This window comes from Grus americana, chromosome 28 (genome assembly GCF_028858705.1).
Source record: "Grus americana isolate bGruAme1 chromosome 28, bGruAme1.mat, whole genome shotgun sequence".
NCBI lineage: Eukaryota > Metazoa > Chordata > Aves > Gruiformes > Gruidae > Grus > Grus americana.
Genome location: NC_072879.1, coordinates 1,857,098 through 1,870,226, shown reverse-complemented (window position 1 = coordinate 1,870,226; position 13,129 = coordinate 1,857,098). Strand labels below are relative to the sequence as shown.

Below are 13,129 nucleotides of genomic sequence, written 5' to 3'. Positions count from 1 at the left end.
TGGGCTGAATATTGCATCCAGGAATCTCACAGCACTTTACAATGGTCGGTACCGTTGCCCCCCCACTCCCCCCCAATCCCTCCCTCCCCACCCCCCCACCCCCATTTTACAGATGGGGGAAACTGAGGCACAGAGAGGTGACGTGACTTCGCCAAGGTCACTTCGTGGCAGAGCCAGGAACAGAGCCCCCCCCTCCCCGCCCCCCCCCAGGAATCCTCAGCCCCCGGGGCTCAGCCCTGCTCTCACCACGGGGGGCTGCCCCCCCCCGCTCCGCGCCCTCCAGGCAAGACCCCAGGCGCCCCCCCACCCTGTCCCCAACCTCCACCCCCCCCACGCGGAGGTGGCAGCCCCCAGACCCCCCATAACACTCAGGGCTCCTGGCTTCTCCCCCCTCCCTTCCCCTCCTGCCCCCCAGGGCTGCTCCATCCCCCCCAGGGCTGCTCCATCCTCCCTGTGCACACCCCCCCCACACCCCCCCAAAAAAAAAAGCCCTCCTGGAGGCCGGGGCTCACCTCCCACCTGGCCGGGGGGGGGGCACAGGACGGCTCGGGGCGGGGGGGGGGCTCCAGCCTCACGCCAGCACAGTGAACGCAGGAAATTTATACAGGGCTTTACAGAACAAAGCTACTGAAATCAGCCACACGATGGCCAGACATAAGAGGGACCCTGGCCCCCCCAAACCCCCCCCCCATCACCCACTGTCCGAGGAGGTAGGGGGGGCGGTGGAAGGGGACCTGGGGGGTCGGGTGGGGGTGCAAGGGGCCGTGGCGGAGCAGAGACGGGGGGTCCAGCTCCCCAGGAGCTCGCGCTGCTGCTGCCCCAGGGCTTGGCTGACCAGGCCCGGCAGCGCCAGCAGGCTCAGCCCCAGCGCCTCCATCTTGTTCTCCAGGGCGCCCAGCCGCTTCTCCAGGTCCTCGTTACGCTCCTGCAGCTCCGAGACCATGTCGTACATGATGTTCTGAGTCTGACGGGAGTTTAGGGGTCACGCCGGGGCGGGGGGGGGGGGAGGTGTGTGTGTCTCAGCACCGGGAGCCCCTGCAGCGGGGGTTCCCGGCCCCCCCCAACCCCGGCATCGCTCACCTTTGCCAGGTCCACCAGCGTGTTGGCCTGATCGTTGAGCTTCCGCTGCTCCATCTTCACGCTCCTCAACCTGCAGAGACATGGGGGAGCGGGGTCAAGGTCAGCGACACCCCTATGCAGTCCCCCTCCCAGCACCTCGGCATGCAGCCCCCCCACCCCGCAAGCACAGCCTCTGCCCCTCCATCCTCGCCCCAGACAGCCCTGGGGGGGGGCTGCGCCGTGTGTCCCCCCCATTTTGCAGCAACGAGCCCATGCAAACGGGAGCAGACGGAGGAGAGGAGCAGCCCCGCGGGGTGACTTACTTCTGAGCTCTGCAGGGACGGGGCAGAACAGAGACAAAACACAACAGCAGGTTTAATACCACCACGAAGAGCGCAGGGAGACGACAGCAGCCGCAGCACGGCCCCCCCCACCTCCTCCGCGTCCCCCCCCTCTAAGCTGGGCGCCCCTCGGTTCCCCCCCACAAAGCAGGAGGCACCCGGGAGCTCGCAGCCCCCAGCCCCGCTCCCCGGCACGGGTGAAGCCGGATGACAGACACGGTCACGTCAAGCCTCATCAGTCGGGTACCCCTGGGGTCACCCCGGCGTCATCGGGGTCCCCACCCCCCCGCAAGAGGGACAGGGACCACCTGGCTCCCAACCCGGGGGTCCGGGCAGCACGGGCAGAGAAGGGGACGAAGCGCCTGGCTCTCCTCCCGGAGCCACCACAGGGAAAAACCTCCTCGTAGGAAGCAGGTAAAGGTTTGGCACTTACTGATGGATGGCTTGGAGGAACTTACGCTGGTGTTTCCGAACTTTGGCATGGTCGATCTTCTTCACCAGCTTGGTGTGTTTGTAGATGAGCCACGTTTCCCTGAGTACGTTGGCAGCAGCATTTTTCACCTGGAGGCACCAAGAGCACCAGGGTGAGGGACGGAGATGGCCGGTCCTGCGCCCAGCGCTGCCGTGTCCGATGGCTCCCGGGGCTGGGGGGGGGTCTTACCCGCTTCGTTAGCTGTGTATCCATCATGAAGTTGTGCACGTGTTTCTCCGCTTTGGTGAGCTCTAGCTTTCTGGCAACGACGGCGACAACCAGAGCAGTGCAACCGGCACCCTGCAAGCAGAGCGCCCCACAGTGAGGGCAGCGGGAGGAGAGGGGGGGCACAGGAGTCGTCATCCCCCCCCCCCCCCGCCCCGCCGCCTGCCCCCCTCCCTGGCGCTCACCATGATGCCGGTGAGCAGACACACGCCCTTCCCGCAGTAGGTGTGCGGCACCATGTCCCCGTAGCCGATGGAGAGGAAGGTGATGGAGATCAGCCACATCGCCCCCAAAAAGTTGCTGGTCACCTCCTGCTTGTCGTGGTACCTGCCCAGGGCCGAGCGCAGCCACCGTCACCGCACGGTCCCGATCCTGCCACGTGCCCCCCGTGGCGCCGCCGGCTTTGCCACACGGTTTTTAACCGCTTTCCTATCCGGCGGCTGCAGCCAGGAGAGTCCCCAAACTCCCGGCCACGCCGCTGGCACGTGGGACCCCAAAGCAGCTGGGGACACCCTGGGGACACTTCGCTCCGGACACAGGCGCCAGGGAGGAGGAAAGCCCTGGGGTGGCTGCGGTCCCCGGGAGCTGGGCTGGTTTGGGGGGGGGGGGGCACTGCTGGAGACGAGGGGTGGGGAGCAGCCGCCCCCACACACGGATGGCAGCAACCTCCGGCCTCCTGAAGCTCCCCCAGAGTTCCCAAAGCACAGGACACGGGTGTCACCATCAGACCGGACCCCCCTGGGGAGGGGACACCCCATCTCTGCAAAATGGGGGATGGTTGCACAGACACGGCCGGCGCAGAGCACCCCTCGCCCCCATGAGCTCCTGGGTGGCCACCCCAGCAAGCTGCCCCACCCCCCACCCCCCCAAGCAAGCCCAGGGCTACAAAGGGCCCCGAGGCCACCGTGGGCGTCACTGTGGGGGGAGCAGGGGACACTGTGCTTTGAGATTTCGTGGCCAGCACTGATGCCACGAGTGCAGATGGCTGTGCCCCCCCGCCCCCTCCCCGAGGGACCCCCGGACACGGCCCCCGCCGCTGGCAGGGATGAGCCCGGCTGGGGGGGACACGGAGCAGTGGGGCCGGGCGCTGGGTGCAGCCAAGCCGGGCAGCGGGATGGGGGGGCATGCGGGGAGCAGCGGAGAGCTGGGAAAATGGGTGCCAGGGGTGAGGAAAGGGAAGGGGGGAGACGGGAGCGAGCCGGGGTGAACTCAAGCGTGCGGCAAGGAATTTAGGATTGCTGCGTCCCTCTGCCTGGCCCCCGGGCACGGCCGCGCGGTTTGGGCTTGGAACCTCAGGCGGGACCCAGGGATGCGGCGGGGCGATGCTGGGGGGCACCGCGTGGCCGGGGGGGACCCGCACCCCAGGGTGGGCTGGTATTGGGGTGCATAGGGGGTGAGCCGGCCCCGCTCCCTACTTGGGGCTGAGTCGGTCCCCAAAGGGCCAGCAGCACCAGGACATCACCCCGTGGTGATGCTCCCCGGGACAGCGGGGGCTGCAGTACTCCCCGCTCCCCCCATCCTCCCGAGGGGCACCCGGAACTCCTTCACCGCACCCGGACCGGGCACGTTCAGGAGGGGAAACGCCGAGCGACAGCGACCGCCGGAGCCGAGCAAAAGCCCTGCGGAGCCTCAGCCTCCAGCTCCAAACAAGGAGGATCCAGCGGCTCCTTCCCGGCTGCTCCAGCGCAGCTCCGCTCTTTGCCGGGGTTTTTCTCCCTCTGGGGCCGCCCCGGGACCCCCAGCGATTCCTGCAGCAAGCCCACCCCTCCGAGAGCACCCCGAGAGCCGGGGCAGAAGGACCACGCTCTGCACCCCCCCGCCCGCGCCCGCTGCGACGGGACCCCCGGCTCGTGCCCGCGGCCAGGCTGGGCACCGCGGCCGCCCCAGCTGGGGGGGCACAGGGGGGGCGGAAAGCAGCTGCTGAGGTTCCAAGCAGAAAAGGGCTCCAGCCCCTTTCCGTGCCCACGGTCTCTTTGCCCCCTCTCCCCGGCCCCCCAACCCTGACACCCCCCAACCCGCCGGCTGCAGCTAATCCTAAATTCTGGGTAGCACGAGGCTGGGGCGGGGGGCCCGTCCCGCGCAGGACGCGCTGTCGGGCCCTGGGGTGACTCACAGTTTGTCCCTGCGAGCAGCAGAGCGGGCAGGGAGGGAAAACAAGAGCAGTTAACGCGTGTCCGAGGGAGCGGCCGAGAAGGGGCGAGCACGGGCAGGGCACCGGCGCGGGCATCCCGGCCCCGGCATCTCTGCGGGAGCAGCTGAGGAGCACGGGCCACATCCTGCGCGAGGGCTCGGTCCCCTCCGTGAGACCCCCCCCAGCTCCTCCTGGCCGGCAGAGAAGGGTTCCTGCCGTGTCCCGGGGGGGCACGAAGGGGCTCGGGAGAGGTCAGGGGACAGCCTGGGGGTCCGGCCGCCCCCACCTCGCCCCAGCAAGCGGGTTTTGTTTGGCAAAACCGTCGTGGCCACCACACGAGGGTCCCGCCGAGGAGGTTCTGCCCAGAGAGCGGGGGCCTCTTCTCCAAGGGGCCTCTTCTCTCCCCCCAGCCTCGCCGGGGTCTGCACCGTGTGTCCTCAGCTGCGCCCCAGCCCCGCGCGCCCCCCGCCCCCCCAGGAGCCCCGCTGAGCACCATCCCCCGTACCTCTCGCAGACACGGACTGTCCAGGCAGCGATGATCCAGGAGGAGATGCTGAAGACCAGGAGGACGGTGCCGGGGCAGATGGTCATGAGGGTCTTCATGACAAAGCGGGTGTTGAAGTTGATCTTGTTGAGGGCACCGATGCTGCGGGAGGAGGCGTCGGTGAAGAGCTTGCTGTGCAGCAGCATGACGCGCCCGATCAGGTACAGCCGCAGGAACATGGGGATGGACAAGATGATGTCCACATCGGCGTCGGCCACCGAGGCGGCGTAGGTGAAGGCCAACCGCGCCGTCCAGGTGAAGAGGTACTGGCCGGGGATGGGGTGGATGGCGCAGACGATCAGCTCCAGGGCGATGAAGAAGATGCGCTCGTAGGTCATGGCGATGCGCCAGTCATCGGCGCCGTTATCCACCATGAAGAGCTGAGGGGGGAGAAGGGGGTGGTGGGCGGTGGGACCCCCGGGGCGTCGCGGCCCTGGCAAGCACCCACGGGTGGGTGCCCCTCACCTGGATCTCCCTGGCGTGGTACATGACGATGAGCCCCAGGAGGATGACGGTCGAGAGGCTGATAAGGCATTTCAGTGCAAACGAATACGATGACTCCTGCGAGGGGAGCAGGCGGCGTGAGCCCGGCCGGATCCCCCCAGCCCCCTGCCTGCCCACCCACCCGCCCGCCACGACCCCCACCTTGGTGTAGACGCCCCAGGACAGCTCCGTCTCCGTGACCATGACCACGATGCCGAACATCCCGAAGATGAGGGCGTAATCGCTGAGGCGCTTCCGCTTCTCAAAGAGGGCTCGCCGGTGCCCCAGCTTGTACCCGATGTTCTGGTTCCTCCGGGGTCCTCGTCCCCGTTCCTCGGCCGCATCCTGTCCCGGGGCCGCCGTCAAGCCGGGGTCCGGACCCCCGGGCTGCTCTGGCCGCGAGACCACCACCTCGAGGCCGGGGGGACGGCGGGGCCGCAGCGGCTGGGTCTCCCCCTCCAACGGGTGCAGGGTGCGGGCGGAGGCGCTCAGGGGGCCCCGGGGCCGTGCCACCCCCCCATTGTACCGGCAGCTGCTCATGGCTCTGGCGAGGAGGGGGCCGGGCGATCCCGCATGGCTCAGCGGCGCAGGGGCGACCTGCGGGAGAGGGGACGGTGTCGGGGGGGGGGTGCGTGGGTGGGGGGGGTGTCCCCGGGATCAGCATCCTCACCCCACCCGGCATCGGGCGACAGCTGACGGGGCACATGGTGCCCGTGTGCCAGCCTCGACCGCGGCGGGGACGTGCCCTGCCCACGGGGGACGTGTCCCCCGCCCAGGGGTCGGTGCCGCTGCAGCCCGGCCGCCCCCTCTGCCGCCTCCGGGGGGGGCGGGGAGCAGCGAGGGCAGGAGGGGTCCGGCCTCACGGTGCCCCCGGTGCCCGGCGCTGGGCCCTTCTCGCGGCCCCGGGACGGCTCCGGTAACGGGCTCCGGTAACGGGCTCCGGTAACGGGCTCCAGCTGCGCGCCCCCGCCGCCCCAGGGGCTCCCGGTGCCGGGGCTCCCGGTGGGCTCGGCTCAACCTCAACCTCAACCTCAACCTCAACCCCACCCCCGGCCCGGCCCGGCCCGGCTCTGCCCTGCCCGCTGCCCGCTACCTGCCGCCGGGCCGGGCCGGGGCCGCGCCGCCACCGCTGCAGCCCGGCTCGGTCCCGGGGACGCGCGGCGGCGGGACCGGAGCGCTCAGGGGCGGGGCGGAGGCGGGGCGGGGCCCCTCATTGGCGGAGACAGTCTACGCCCCCCGTGACGTACAGCACGCCACGCCCTTCTCCACGCCCCCGAGCGCTGGCCCCGCCTCCCCCGCGGCCCCCCCGCCCCCCCCGTGCGCTCCCGGACACCCCCCGCACCCCCAGACCCCGCCGCTGCCCCGCACCCACACACACCAGCACGTGTGACCCCGGCCCCCACAGCCCCCCCAGCACTCACACCCCCGGCACCCCCCCGCCGAACCCCCCCAGTCCCCCCCAAACCCCCCCCCAGGCACCCCCAAACACCCCCTGGCAGCCCCTCCCCACCAGCCCCCCGCCACACCCCTGCGCACACCCTTCAGCCCCCCAATGACGCCCCCAGCGCCCCCCCATGCACGCCCCCGCCTCCCCCCCACCCTGCAGCCTCGCGGCGCTGGTCCCCTGCACCCCAAACCCCATCACCCCCCATGCGCCCCCCCACCACCCCCAGTGCACCCCTCCATCCTCCTCAGCGAGCCCCCAGTAATCCCCTCCATCACTCCCAGCGCACCCCCCAACACCCCAACGCCCCCCCCAGCGCCCCAACACCCCCCCGTGACCCCCCCCGACACCGCAGCAGCCCCCTGCACCCGCAGCCCTGCCCACCCCAGCCCCTCCGCACCCCCTTACCTGCTCGGGCTCCCCGGGGCCGGCCGGGGGGGGCCTCGGGGCGTTAGGGGCTGCGGGGCCGGGGCTTGGTGCGGGGGGGGTCCGGGGGTCCGGGTGCCATGGGCTTCCCTCCACGCCTGGCCGGAGAGGAGACGTGGCGTTAGCGGGGGCCCCGAACCCCCTCGCCCGCGGTGCCGTGGACCCCCAGAGCCACCGCACACGGCCGAGGGTCCCGCCCTGGCACTGCCACCCGGGATGGGGGGGTCACCCCGTCCGTGGGCCACAGCGGGGCCATGGGCAGGGGGGCTGCCGGTGTCGCACTGAGTCCCCCGCCAGCAACCGGGGCGTCGGAGCGGGGACTCGGCGAGCGGAGCCACGTTCTTCGGCTCTGGGGTAAGGGGAGGGCAGGGCCGGGGGGCACCGGGGGGACGCGGGCAGAGCCCCTGGCCCTGCGCCCTCCTGCAGCCCCCCAGCACCAACAGCCCCTCCCCGCACGACGGGCACCGAAATCCCCGTGTGGAGCCCACGGTGCAGATGGCACCGGCAGCGCCACCCCGGTTGGAGGGCCAGGCCGGGGCAGGTTGCTGCAGGGCTCCTCGCCCGGGGAAGCTGGGGGGTCCCCGCAGCCTCTCCCCTGGCCCCCCAGCGGGGCCGTACCCCCGGGGGGGGGTTGGGGGGGCAGCTCCCCAAATTTCAGGCCTCCTGCTGCAGCCCGTCCCGGCTAAAACAACCGGCACCAGCACCCCCACTACAAATGCCGCCGCTGCGCCGACATCCCCCCCCCCGCCCCGGTGCAGGGATGCCCGGGAAGGGGCTGCCGCCACCAGCATCCCCCCATCCGTGGCGGGGGGCAGCAGGGCTTTGAGACCCCCTCCCCGCCCCCCCAGGGGGATGCTCCGGAGCCAGGGCCAATGGTTTCCTGCTACCTGCGGGAGCAAAGGCTGCGTGGCCGGGCTCCAGCGCCCAGCTGCTCACCGGTGTGTATCCAGGGCCGCTGGCTCCCCTCCAGAGCCAGATCATTTTCGCTCCATTCTGCCAAATTTATTGCAGGAAAATGGGCTCCGATTTCTTTTTAATACTCGGTTGGGGAGAAAAATACGCAGCGGGCAGGGCGGAGGGGGAAGCGGTCTCCCGGGGCTGCCGACCCCGGGCTCCCTTTGCCACGGAGGTGTCGGAGATGCCAGAGCCATGCCGGGGCCTGGCAAAGTTTTTGGCACCTCGAATGGGGCTGGTGAAGCCGCCCCCAGAGCCCTCCCAGACGGATGACAGTAAATATTTTATTAACCATCGCTCCGTGGTCGTTTCACTAATAGCTTCTATCAATGGCAACATAAATGGGCCCTATTAAATCTTCCCCGTCAGGACATCGATGGGGACATCTCCGGCAGGATTCAGCGCCCGGAGGGTTGATTAAAACTGCGAAGCCCCGAGGGGTCCCTGTCCCCATGGGGACGTCACGGCCGGTGGCTGCATCCCCGGGGATGCTCGGGTGGGATGCGCAGCGCAGGGGCGCCGAGCGCTGCTCCCCCACAGCCCCATCGCGGGGACGGGGACGTGGCAGGTCCCCCCCCGCCCCCGGCCGGGGCCTGCTGTCCATGGCCGCTGCGTGTCCTTGAGCAACGGCCCCGAGCGTCCCGGCTCTCGGCAGCTCCCGCACCGGGAGGTTGGCGGCGATGCGGCAGCAGGACACCCACCGCCGCAGCCCGGGTGTCTCCGCACGGCCGCAGGGTGCTCCCGCCACCCGCCGCAGCGCTCGGGGATGGGACACGGGGACCCACGAAGTCTCATCTCCCCGGGGGGGGTGTAGGGGTCGCTGGGGAGAGGTGTGGGGGGGCTGCCCTGGGTGGGCACGGGATGTCACGGGCTTTAAAGAGGAGCTGGCTGGGGCAAGACCCTCGGCTGGGGAGGGACGGGGGTCCTCAGGGGTCCCCGGCCGGGGCAGCACCTCCTCATCCTGCACGGAGCAGGGACACGGGTGGGGGGGGATGGGATTTGACCCCCCCACATGGCCGGGCCGCAGCAGGCCCCGGTGCCCTGGGGGTGGCTGTGGGGTGGCGGTGGGACCCCCCGCTCCCCACGTGCCCCGGAGCAGCGTTGCTGCCTGGGAGCAACTGCAGAGGAGGAGGGTGCAGCTAAAAATAGAAGCGGGCAGCCGAAGGCTCCTGGCTGGTGATTTATTTATTACCCAGTCGCTAATTCCTGCCTGGGAATCGCGGTCCTGGGGAGGGCAGGGCAGGAATTTGGGGGAGCTGCGGTCGCGGCCGGGCCATGCCTGCGGGTCCCATGCCAGCAGCCGGGCGGCACGGCCACGGTCCCGCTGCCGTACAGGGGGGGAAGGAGCTGGGGAACCAGGGAACCCCCACCCCGCCGTGGTGCAGGGGACGGGGTGCTCGGGCGGTGGGACCCACGCCGTGCCCCTCGCCTGGGGCCGCAGGGGCTTCCCGCCAGCTGGCGTGGGGGCTCGGGGCTTGCCGGGTGCACGAAGCGCGTCAGACGCCTCACAGCCCCCCCCGGCCTCCCAAATTCCCCACGGTGGCCCCGGTTCCTCGGGCGGCCGCGGCTCCCGCCGCTGCCAAGCCCCGGCCATATGTCCCAGGCTGGAGAGCATCTGTCGGTGCCGGCAGGAGCCCCCGGCCCTCGCAAACACCGCTGCCCACCCGCCGGCACAAAGCTGGATGGGGGGGTGTGCCACTGCCGCTGCCCCCCGAGGGAAGGGCAGGGGGGCTGAGCCTGGTTTGGGGGTGCACGGGACCATCTGAGCCCCCCCTGGGGCTGGCGGAAGCACCAGGATGAGGTCACCGGGATGAGGTCACCGGGCTCCCCAAAGAGCACCGGGACGGCCGAGCCAAGCCCTGCCACCGAGGCAGCCCCGGGGATGCCAGCAGCCGCGTCCCCGTACCCCGGGCACCCCGTGTCTGCCCCAGCACGTCGGGGCCAGTGCAAAGGGGCAGAGCCCGGTACCGGGGTGATTCGCCCCACGCAGGATCTGGCCCATCCCCACCCGTGGGGCTGTGGGGGTGTCCGAAGGTCCCATGGCGCAGGGGGAGGCACGCGGGCTGGCACACGCGTGGGGACACACGAGGACACGTGGGGACACCCGAACCTCCTCGGCCCCGCTGCGACACAGGGGAATCCCCGGCTTGTCCCGGGGTCTCCCTGAGAAAAACCCTCCCCTGAGCCCCACCGAGACGCCCTGGGGCTGGATCAGGCCCCGGAGGAATGGCGGTGGCAGCACCGGTGGCCCCGGGGCCGGTGGGGGCAGCCGGGGTCCCCGAGGCACCCCCAGCCCAAGGGGGACCCCAACCCCAGCCCTCCCACCTCAGGAGGGGACACGCGGACGGGGACACCCTACCTGCGCCGAGCCCGGCGGGTGCCTGGGGCTGGGGTGCGGGGTGCTGCAGGGTTCGGGGAGGGGGGTTTGGGCTCCCCACGCCCCCCTCCGCCGCCACCGCGTCGCGGTCCCCAGACAAAGCCGCTGCGCCGGGTTCGCCCGCCGCCTCCCCCACGCAGCTCGGCTCAGCTGAAGGACAAAGCCGCTCCGCCTGGCTGCCCCCGCCGGGTCACCACAGACCCCCCGCCCAGGGCCGGCTGGGGGGGACACGGGTGTCCCCGCTGCCCCTGGGACTGCCACAAGCCCCTGGGCGAGGGGGGGGTCCCCAAATCTCGCAAGCACCTTTGGAGAGCCCTGTCCCTGTGCTGCGGGGCGGTGGTCCCCGCCGCCGTGGCAGTGTCACCGCAGCCACCGCGGTCCCTAGTCCTGCACGGGGTCCCCAGGGGCAGCCCAAGGTCACAGGGAAGGTCAGGAGGGGCAGGGAGGCCCCAGCACCCACAGCTTCGACGGCTGCACCGCGGCACGCCGGGCACTCCCTGGCACGTCGAAGCCACGAGCGCCGCACGGTGCCAGAACCCGGCGGGAGCCCCGAGCACCAGCCCTGGACTTTACACCAGCAAACACCACGCGCAGCCCTGGCACCGCGCACGGCCCGAGGTCCCGTCAGCCCCCGTGTCTCACCGGCTGCGCCGCCCCGGCATGGCCGGCTCCCGGCATCACAGCCAGATCGACCGAGGCTGTTCGCGGCACGGGGTCTCCCCGGTTTTGGTGGGTGCTGTGATGGGTGCAGCGTGGGGCTGGATCCCCTGGCCAGAGCTGTCCCAGGGCCGTGTCCCCCACCGGGGCTGTGCCGGCAGCCGGACCCCGCTGCCAGGGAGCACTGAGGGCCCCCCAGACCCGCTCAGCCACGCTCCCCTATGCAGCCTCGCAGCTTCAGTCCCCGCGGCTGCACCAACCCCGAGCCCTGAGACCCGCCGTGCTCCCCTGACTCCAGCAGCTGGGGATTGCCCAGAGCAGCCGATGCACCGCAGGCAGGGCGTCCCCGGTGTCCCCCCACCCAGGCACCCAGCCACAGCCGGGGGAAACCGTCCCTGGGGGCCCCCACTGCTGCCACCCCCGCGCCCGCTCACCTGCCACGGCGCTATGGGGAGCGTCGGGACGAGCCGGGGTGCCCGGGGGGTGGCAGGGGCATGGGCCGGGGCGCAGGGGCTGCAGCCGCTGGCAGCTCTCTGCGCGGCAGAGCGGCGGTGGCGACGGCAGCCGTGCCCGGGCGCGTGTGGGAGCCGCGGTGCGGGGGGGGGGGGGCCGGGGGCTTCCCCGCCCCACGCCCCCGCATCCCCCCCCCCAGCCCCGCCACGGCGGGCAGTGACCTTGAGGCCGCGGCGCTGGCGGAGGATGGGGGAGGAGGATATTTTTAGCCGGACAGAGTCACTCCCATCGCGTCCTCATTGTCACCGCCGTGGCTGCCTCCAGCGCCCCACTGCCCCAATCCACCCCCCCCCCGGCTCCCCGACACACCGGGGGCTGTGGGGTGCGCAGCGGGTGGGAGCAGGGGCAGCCAAATGGGCCCTGCCTGCCCCGGACCCCCAGAGCCTCAGGGTGTCCCCAGGTCAGCCCCCCATGGCATCCCCTTCCCCTTCCCAAAGAGCCGTGCTGCCCCCGGGCACCCCCCCGCTGCCCCGCTCCATCCCCGCTGCGCTGGGGGTCCCCACAAGCTGGGGGGGTCCCCAGGAGCCGGGGGATCCCCAGGACCCAGGGGAATCCCCAGGAGCCAGGGGGTTCCCCAGCAGCAGCAGGTCCCCAGGAGCTGGAGGGGGGGGTCCCCAGGAACCAGAGGGGGTCCCCAGCCCACCCCCCCCCCGTGCACCCACCTGCAGGCAGACCCCAGCCTCCGCTCCCCTCGAGCGCTGCCACCGGTGACCATGGCCTGGCGTCGGCACGTGCCGGCGCGACGGTGAGCCCGGGCTGCCGGGAGGTTCTGCCGGTACGGCCGGACGAGCTGGGGGCCGGGGGCGGGCGGGCGCCTCTGCTCCGGCCCCACGGTCCCACCTGGCCCCACGCTGCCGCTCCGTGCCTCGGTTTCCCCAGCGCACAGGCGGAGGGCGCGAGGCGGCGATGCGGCGGCGTTGCTATTCCGCTCACACGCGCAGCCGCGCACACCAGCTCCCGGTTCCTCCCCGCCGCCCCGGCCACCGCAGCTATTGTCTGCAGCTAAATTTAGCCGCCTGCCGGCTCCCCCACTTTAATTGCCACATCTGCGGGGACGTGGGCGATCACCCGCCCCGCAGCTCCCCGGGCACCCACGCCACCACCGTGCTTTTCCCTCCCCGGTGCCCAGCATCGCTCCAGCCGGGGCACCCTGGAGCCGCGCTGGCTCTGACCCGGCCGCGGTGCCCTCAGTAGCCCCCCGCTTGCACCGAAAGCAGCCGCGCGGCCGGCCTGGCACGGGTGCGTGAGCAGGACCCAGCACCCAGGGCGGCACGGGGACCGCGGGCCCCCACGGCTGGTGTGCAGCTCCTGGGGATGCGATTGCCACCGGTGGGGAACCGGGACCCCCCAGGGCCGGGCGGGGGGGGGGATCAGGGTGGCGTCTCTGAGCAGGCCCCCAGATGTGGCGTGCATCGCACCCACGCTTGGCAGGCTGCGGTGGGCGTGCGGGCAGCGGGGTGTGGGCAGGGTGGGCAGCAGTGGGGGGGGCTGCGGGCGCTGCCC

General features: G+C 71.8%; 1 protein-coding gene across 3 annotated transcripts; it reads right to left on the bottom strand.

Annotated features, from left to right (window-relative positions):
* Positions 1-579: 579 nt before the first annotated feature.
* KCNN1 (potassium calcium-activated channel subfamily N member 1) lies at positions 580-12,540 on the bottom strand. 3 transcript variants are annotated; one of them, XM_054805365.1, is made up of 10 exons: positions 12,289-12,540; positions 7,108-7,223; positions 5,418-5,852; positions 5,238-5,333; positions 4,734-5,152; positions 2,283-2,424; positions 2,062-2,172; positions 1,834-1,961; positions 1,081-1,150; positions 580-964 (listed from the first exon to the last, which is right to left on the bottom strand). In XM_054805365.1, exons 3-10 carry the CDS (start codon positions 5,793-5,795, stop codon positions 692-694), a joined length of 1,617 nt encoding a protein of 538 aa, XP_054661340.1. In that variant the 5' UTR covers positions 5,796-5,852; positions 7,108-7,223; positions 12,289-12,540; the 3' UTR covers positions 580-691. The 3 variants fall into 3 exon arrangements, with proteins under 3 accessions (XP_054661340.1, XP_054661338.1, XP_054661341.1); XM_054805363.1 differs by lacking the exon at positions 12,289-12,540 and adding an exon at positions 11,548-11,713; XM_054805366.1 differs by lacking the exons at positions 7,108-7,223; positions 12,289-12,540 and adding an exon at positions 6,349-6,449.
* Positions 12,541-13,129: the final 589 nt, after the last annotated feature.

Excerpts from the sequence above, each read along its gene's own strand:
- KCNN1 (XM_054805365.1), bottom strand. The coding sequence starts at position 5,795 with ATGAGCAGCTGCCGGTACAATGGGGGGGTGGCACGGCCCCGGGGCCCC. Across the intron at positions 1,151-1,833 it reads TTCCTCCAAGCCATCCATCA|GTTGAGGAGCGTGAAGATGG; the intron begins GTAAGTGCCAAA and ends ATGTCTCTGCAG. Across the intron at positions 965-1,080 it reads CGCTGGTGGACCTGGCAAAG|ACTCAGAACATCATGTACGA; the intron begins GTGAGCGATGCC and ends AACTCCCGTCAG.